The sequence below is a fragment of the Diuraphis noxia genome, unplaced genomic scaffold (assembly GCF_037042655.1).
Source record: "Diuraphis noxia isolate RWA-SAM2 unplaced genomic scaffold, SU_Dnox_SAM2 contig0001, whole genome shotgun sequence".
NCBI lineage: Eukaryota > Metazoa > Arthropoda > Insecta > Hemiptera > Aphididae > Diuraphis > Diuraphis noxia.
Window position 1 is genome coordinate 60,925,656 of NW_028301711.1, and position 8,741 is coordinate 60,934,396.

The 8,741-nt window shown below is 26.5% G+C and overlaps 1 protein-coding gene across 3 annotated transcripts; it reads right to left on the minus strand.

Annotated features, from left to right (window-relative positions):
• Positions 1-546: 546 nt before the first annotated feature.
• Positions 547-8,525, minus strand: rudhira (breast carcinoma-amplified sequence 3 protein rudhira). Of its 3 annotated transcripts, none has more exons than XM_089215686.1 (14): positions 8,019-8,525; positions 7,743-7,907; positions 4,841-5,059; positions 4,575-4,756; positions 4,249-4,504; positions 3,957-4,171; positions 3,726-3,893; positions 3,261-3,631; positions 2,942-3,168; positions 2,791-2,876; positions 2,603-2,736; positions 1,127-1,264; positions 887-973; positions 547-743 (listed from the first exon to the last, which is right to left on the minus strand). In XM_089215686.1, the coding sequence occupies exons 1-13, from the start codon at positions 8,142-8,144 to the stop codon at positions 918-920; spliced, it is 2,343 nt and encodes a 780-aa protein (XP_089071812.1). In that variant the 5' UTR covers positions 8,145-8,525; the 3' UTR covers positions 547-743; positions 887-917. The 3 variants fall into 3 exon arrangements, with proteins under 3 accessions (XP_089071812.1, XP_089071811.1, XP_089071810.1); XM_089215685.1 differs by having other exon boundaries at positions 887-976; XM_089215684.1 differs by lacking the exon at positions 887-973 and having other exon boundaries at positions 8,019-8,524.
• Between the last annotated feature and the right edge of the window lie 216 nt (positions 8,526-8,741).

Here is an 8,741-nt window from a genome sequence, read left to right on the forward strand (position 1 = left end):
TATTGTAAGAATAACTAAAAATAAAACTTTTCCATATTCAAATATTTTCTAATTCCAAAAAATAATGTACAGGCAAGATCTAAATAATAAATTACCTATTAGTAGATTAACTACTGTTTACATTATGCCATTAACTTATATTACACCTATGGAAACCAAACTAACAATGACAAAATTGACGATCCGTAGCATTTCTCATGAAAGTTTCTCAGTAATGCAATATCTGCATTACAATTTGATTTTAGGAATGACTTTATATTGATATATAAAATAGAATCACTAGTATTCATTAATCGATGGAACTTGATTAAAATATTTTTTCATTTTGATTTTAAAACATAATTTTTTAAATTTATTTTTGATCAAAATATTTGAAAATTCAGTACACATAAAATAGACACATTTTAACATAAATTAAATAAGAGATTAAGTAAACTTAAAATAATAAGTATGATGAAAACCTAATAATAATTATAGTTATATGTACAATGAATATTAATGACTGATTTACATTGTAAGAATAAGGGACTCAATTAATAGTTCTCATTTAAAATTAAATAATTTATACTTAAGCATTGGTAACTTGATTAAATTCAAAATGTTATAAACTAATTAATAAGGATAGAATGGGTTAAACTATTACTTGTTTCTTTTCTTCTTAGTTTTTTTACATTTTTTTGTAGAAGTTATTTCAGTCACAATTTGGTCACTTTCATCAATTACCACCTCGGGTTCTGAATGTTCTAAAAAATAAAAACCGTTTACTACAACCAATAAAACAGTGACTTAATTTAAAAATTAGCTTTAATTTTTATTGAATAAAATTGTATTTAAAAATCAAAAATGCATATTATAATAAATAATTATAAAAATATTTTTAATTTACATTTGAATTAGTGAAATCGCTTTTGGATTGACTACATATACCATGATTTTCTTTCTTTGAAAGTCTTATTTTGAAGAGTGATGAGTTCTTCTTAATCCAAATATAATGTTCAAATAAAGATATACAAAAAAATAAATTTTAAAAGTTGCAGTTAAATGTCACCAAAAACTATTTCGAAGAATTTATCATATTCAATAAATGTCATAAAGATAATACATACATAACTTTCAACAAAATTACCTGATTTATTAATTTGAAGGTTTTCATTCATGGCTTCAGCCAAATCTTCCAAAATTTTAATTTCACCTTGATCTGATGATACATCAGATGAATCACCTTGATTTATGTCTAAAAATTTTGGTGAATAATCAAAACTACCTGTAATAAATAAATCATTGTATAAACAAACAAATAAAAGATTACAGTTACAAAAATATTTGTATTTTAATTTCGGAAACGTCATTCAAAAACTGAATAATAATGAGTCTCAAAGAATCAAATTCATATAATATTGTCCAAGAAAGATAACGAGGTAAACCTTGTGAAAATGTCATGATCATAACATATCAGATGAGCCATTATTTTCAAATAAAATTAATAGAAATATTTAAACAATTTTTAATCTAATTCAATTCACTGATCGAACACATTAAATTTTAATGCCATGGTGGTGGCTATATACAGTGATATTGCATCAGTATGATAGTAATTATTTTAAGAAGACGGCCGCTTTTGTTGTCTCAGTCTTACATATGCGTTAAATATAAAATTTACGCTCAGTATTTCACGTCTTATTCCACTTAATATGAAACTTGATGGTAAGAACATTATTTGTGTTAGAAGTTTTTTTATGATAATTTAGTTTTTAAGTAAGTTATGCATATATAATAAATTGTAAAATAAAAATTATTATAACTCACTTTACAACTGAATTATGGAAAAAAAACTTCAAGCAAAATACAGATAATGTTCTTACCATCAAGTTTCATAATAGGTCTATTTGCTATAATTTTTATGCTAACAGAATAAGACGTGAACAGCTGAGTGTAAATTTGTAATCTCACACATTTATAAGACTGAGACAACACATGCATTTAATATAATGTCTTTTTAAAGTAATTAAAATTAAATTTTAAATGGTTAATAAAACATACAATCAATTATAAATAACTTAAAAATATAATTTAGGAAACAAAGGTGTTGAAAAATAGATTTTCCAAACACATGAGACTAACGACGTCTAGAAAAGATCAATGGATACTGAACTCCTTCCCATTCAATTTTTTTGGATTTGATTATGCTCCTTTAATGTGGATAGTTAATTTAAATTTGCAAGATTTAAGGCCATACTAATAAATGTTATTGAAATTCAAAAATTACAGTGACTAAACAATTTTTAAAAGTTAAAGTTAAACTCGCTGGATGGAATACGCCGCTTCATTTAGTAATCATATTTTTAGAAGCTTTTGATGAAATTGATGAATGGAATGATACAGAATCATCAATTAAAATGAATTTTCTCTTAACTTCAATTCATGATTTCATTAGTCACTTTAACTTTATTTAAAGGAATCAGTCTAGAGCGTTGTTAACTATAACAACAATTTAAATCTGATATAAATAAAACAAATAATTAAATACAATAGTGATTAATAACATAACATTATGCGAATTTTCTCACAATATATTAATCAATATTGTTTTAACTATACGTACTATTTGAACCACATTCAATGAACACAGGAGTACTTTGTCTGTTGATGTTATTTTGAGGAACACTAACAGGATTTGACTTTAACAATAGCGTACCATTTTCAATTTCACTCAACTGAGTATCAGATTCTGATCTCCTGCAAAATAACTTGATATAACATTTGTTAAAAATTATTATTTTTATTATTTACCCTAATGAAGAATTACAAGTTTTAAACACAAATTGAGGTCCCATCCAAAGGCGACGATGTGGACCTGCATGTGTACTTATTTCCACCTATAAATTTATTTTTATATTATACTGAGTAAAAGAAATTAATAATAATTCATTTTTTATATTACTTGAGATAGCCAACGTTCATCAATACTTTCTAAAGAATTCTTTTCAGAAATATTTGACAAGTTTGTAACAGGAGAATTTATATAAAGGTCTAACAACGGATTACCCCGTTTTAAAGGGGGGTTGACAGTAGATGCATGAAGAGGTGGTTTGAACAAATTCCATTCAGTTTTTGGTTCAATGTTTAATTCTATCATCGTATCATCAAATATTTTTTCTTTGGATACCGCTAATTATAAAAATTAATAAATTTAAGTTATACAATAGAACTATAGCAATTCATAAAACTAAACAGTATCATATCACTAAATTTTTACTTACCAATTGAGTGCATAGGATACATATCATATTGTGTAAGAATTCCATTACTATTCATCACATACAGAGAATCTGCAATATTTTTCTTGGGATTATATGTTAAATTAGACATTTCTCTGATCATAGCTGTATCCAATACACGACCATGGGAAAAACAAATAGAGAGTCTAATACATGTTGTTATCCCAGTTTCATCAGGTTTTAATTTATTGTTCTGTGATCGGATTTGGCACAATGAATGAACAATAGTTGAATGTGGTACAGGTGAAACACAAGGATTAGAGTATGGCAATAAAATTTGAGAATTCTGTAATGATTCTGTCATCACAGGACTATTTCGACCATCAGTTACCAAACCAGCACTGCGATGAAACCTAAAATTTAATATTGAGATGGAACAAAATATTTATTTTCAACAAAAATTAAATTTAACAAGACATTGAAAAATTTTCTTCGGTATTGATTTACCTTGATAGTTTATTTACAATATGTGGCGTCGAATGGGTACGTAGACCGATAGGTCCACCATAAGGTGTAATTGGGAATATATGAGTTGTTCCCCTAAGTGAACTTACAGCCACCCATCTTGAATCACTTGAGAATTGAATATCTTGAATTTTAGCTGTTGTATCACCTCTATATAGTTGTATAAAAATGATGTAAGTAAAGTAAATGTAAAGTGAATAAATAAGTATGTACCTATGTAATGTATACAAATGATGAACAGCTGTAAATGAAGAACCTAATATACTAGGATGTACTTTGAACACATTAAACCTATGACCGTTTTTATCAGCAGTTACTAACATAAGACCAGACTGGTCAAAATTCAAAGCCACAATAGCCTCACAGTGTGCTGAAAAATGAGCAATAATATCAGGGCCTTGTGGTGTATTCTCCTTTAACACTTTATTCTAAAAAAATTAAACATCAGTTAAATTTAATAGGATTGGTTTTTTAATTATTAATAATTAGATTTATCAATTCATACTTTGATATCAATTATAGTAATTATGCCTGGATTCATTTGATTGGAATCATTTGCAACTGATATGTTATGAGTCGAATTTGAATTGTGCACGCCTGTAATACTATTTGCTACAGAGCCACTTAAATCTCTCAAACTTTGGCTCAATGATTTTGCTGCATGCAAAACCGTAGCTGTATAAGAATGACCATTCTCGCCCTCATATCCACCCGTAGATCGATTCCAGGAAATCAACTTTTGATCTGCATATGCCAACCACCTATTATTGGTTGTTTCAAATTTATTTGTAAAAATTACACCTCATACATAATAATAAAAATAAAAATAACCTTGTTCCTAATGCAATTGGGTTTAACTTAATTCCAGGACTAGGATAACATGTAGTAATTGTAGTTATGTCTTCCACAGTGAGGGCATCAAATACAGCAATACGTTCTACAAATACTACTGCTATAACAAACCTATTTACAGCAATGTCGACTACAGTATTTTTAAATTTGATTGATTTTACCTAAAAGAAAAATCATCATAGTTAAACTAATGATAAAGAGAATATAAATAATTAATATATATTTATTAATTTAAATTTAAATACCACATCTCCACATGTTAATGATATAAAACTGACAGAACAAAACTGTGGTCCAGGACCAGAATTATCACACAACGCAATTAATGGCCTTTTATGAGCAAATGGGTCTTGTCGAAATTTCCATTCCGGTAAAGGTGAAGGTATGAATTTTAAAATCTTGACGACTCCTTGCGACCAAGATAAAACTTCATATGCTTCACCATTGGCACCAATATACCATACCTAAAATAATTGTAATTGATCATTAAATCATATTTTATAACTTAATTAATTAAGTAGCAAGTTTACATATATAAGGTATATAAATACCTATTAGATAAATATTTTTAATTTATACTAATACATGTATTTAGGTATTTTTGATTTGTCCTTTTCTAGCTTAATATTTTCGTGGTATTTGAGAACAGCTCTCATTATTTATATTTTAAGTGTGATTTATAAATAGTATATTTTATTATATAGGGTGTTTCATAAAGAACGTAGTTTTTAGTTTTGCTATAATTCAATTTTATTTTATCAGAAATACATTATTAATGATACGTCATATTGTTTCACTATTAGTTAAGGTTTAAGTGTGAAATGTGATATTGTACATATCGACCCTCTGTAGAGTCGTTAACAACAGCGAAACAGAGAAAAATAAAACTTTGGGCTCGTTTGCTCCCAAGAGTCTTAAACGTTCAAAATTGGTCCTGGCTCTTTGAATGTACTGACCAATCTTACTATTGCTGATGCGGTCATAGTTTCACAGTGTTTGAGGATCGTACAAAGTTTCCTAACAGTTACAGAAACACAATCGCCAAGTTATAATGGGTTTTAATAAGCAAAACATATTGCTTGTTGCTCAATTGTATATCGCTCCAGACGACAAATAAACAATATACACAGTACATTGATTATTCACTAAAATCCTAAACATCCACAAATAACAGAAATTATAAGAACAGTGCCTCCTTTTTAAGCAATAACAAATTAGTCAGGATTTTAAAAACTGCGTTCTTTATTAAACACCCTATATTTTTGATATATTTAAATTTATAATAATTATGTAAATTAAAACTCTAAAGAAAAATAAATTTTAAATTTTAAATATTTGTCCACATTATACTAATATACATTGAAAATGTTTTATATCATTTACCTCAAGCCTTATTAATGGCATTATTCTAGCTTAGGTAGAAATGACTATAAAATTATGAATTACATATTTATTAAATACTAATGAATCGTTAATCGTTAAAAACACATTTATTTTCAATGATGAATTTTAAAAATAAATAGTTATTATTTTTAAATTGTATTAGCATTTATGTAAAAAAGACTTCAATGTTTCTCAAGAAATAATAATTAATATTGAAAATATTTCTTGGCATAACATATTATATTAAATTATTTTAAGAATACAAAACTAATATATAGATCAATAAAATTACACTTAAAAGCCAATTTTTTCGTTAAATTTTAATAGTCAATATAATTCAATTCAATTAAACCAACATTAAATAGTTAGTGAACTGAATTTAATCAAAAATTTTGCAAAATAGAAATAAGGGAAAACATTGATTTAATAAACTATATTTAATAATATATTAATAAATTATAGTACCTATTTATATGCTTAACATTTCAATGTAATCAGAACTTACCTATTGTAGTTACTTTTCATGTAATTGTTAATAAACCACTTAAAACTTAATTATAAAGTTATTTCCAACATTAGCATATTAAAATAGCACAAAATTAATTTTTTGGAAAACCTAGATACTCAGGGACATGTTGAAATTAATCATTTTTAAGTTACTTTAATAGATATATAATTATATATAAATAACTTTATAACTAAGTTTTACGTGGTTTATTATTAGGGAACGGATTTTATTGTAAATACATATTTTTATTAGAATGAGATATTTTAAATCTGATAAAAAATGTATACGATTCAGATCATTCTAATTAAAATAAACCCAAATTTATTTTATATATTTTTACATATTTTGGTATAAATACATATTTGGTAAATAAGTACAAAGTACATATTTTAGTGATTTTTAATTTTCGACGACTTTAAACATTATCTACTTCGTCTAAATTAACAAGATTCGAGAAATCGAGAATTCACAGATTTTTCAGAGAAATATACTGGACGACAAATTCCAGATGAAAGTACCACCTGAAAGAAATATGTTAGTATAATTTATGAGGAAACATTAAAATCAATTAGACAGTTTATTCGAATGGTCGTTTAGTCAATATAAAAGTATTCTCCGACCAAACCGTCGCAATTTTTCATTTGCAAACCTTCAACAATATGTCGTTTCACATTGTTATGTTCCAGAATAATACTAGTTTTATATACCTACATCGTCTGTATTACTTTCATTTATAAAATATTTATTTTTTTGTAATTTTCAATATCTACTAATACGTTTTTTTGATATACTTTTTAAAATTTTTTTTTACATATTTCGATAAAAATAATTTTATATTTATGTACATATTTTGATTTTTTTATTACAATAAAGTCCGTTCCCTATTTATAATTAACATAAAAAGTAAGTACAATAGGCAAATTCTGATTTCACCAGAATGTTGAGTATATTTATTTATTATATATTATATAGTATATATTGTTTACTAACATTTACAAAAATATAAATTGTTGATTTTTTAACTTAAAAAACTCAATTTATAGAAAAATTTAACATTTTTTAGTTTTTGACAATAACTTCCAAATGAATTTAGAACAAATTGTTTTTCAAGTATTATCTAAAGTTAGGCATTTTTATATAATTATTCAAATTATCAAATATTATTATTATTATTATCAAGTATCAAAATATTTAATAAAATATACATCATGTAAGGTAAGAGTAATAAATCTATTATTAATATCAAATTATCATACTTGAACACCAAATCCATAACCCAAAATAAGAAGTATTGGTGATACACCAGACATGAGCGATTCATCATTCTCAAAGTTTGAAGGAAGTTCATTAGCTTCTAGTGTTTCAAATTGTGTCCACAGAATTTTTTCTCTACTGTCTACATTTAAAATGTTAGAATATCCCTGAAAGATAAATACATGATCAATCATGAACCAAAATATACATAATTTAATACATATATAATATATATAATATACGTGTATTACATTGGTACAAGAAAAATAAATACTTACATGAGGGACAACATCATTTATGAATCCAGCAACACTGTCAATGATAGATCGATCAACAACAGGACCGGGCAGCACTATCTTGCCGATCACATTTTTGGACGCTTTGCATGGAGAGTCCGCCGACATTTTTGAAATCCTTATTATAGGGTCAAACAAGGTTTAATGATTCAATGGTCCAAAGGTTATGCGTCGATATTTTCATTTCGAAGCAAGTCAAATTACCCAGATGTGATCACAATAATGTACATGGTCACACAGTCCGAGGTAAAACGTCAAAAACTTTAGAAAAAAAAACAATAATAAGCGATCACAGACTATTGCAACACCGAGATGATGGCAGAAAAAAAAGTCACAAAGAGACACAGTGATTCGTGTGTAGAAATATTTCATGTTTTTGAACGAAAATAATATATTTTCAATTCCATTGCGAAATTGTTAAACGACAATGAACTTAAATATTATTATTATTGTTATTAAATATTAATATTACTACTGCGACTGTTTTATTTTCTTCTCGTCATTATCAAATAATCAGCGTATATGTTTGTTGTCGTTATCAAGGCTGTCAGCTGCTGCTGCCAGCTGCCATCTGCTACGCAGTAAAACGGTAATGTTGTCGGGACGAGTGTTTACATTTACTACTTAGAACTGAGCACCGGCTGGTCCGAATGTAATGTGCTACTTTAAAAGCGAGGTCGGGTAAAATTTACGAATAGTGCATTT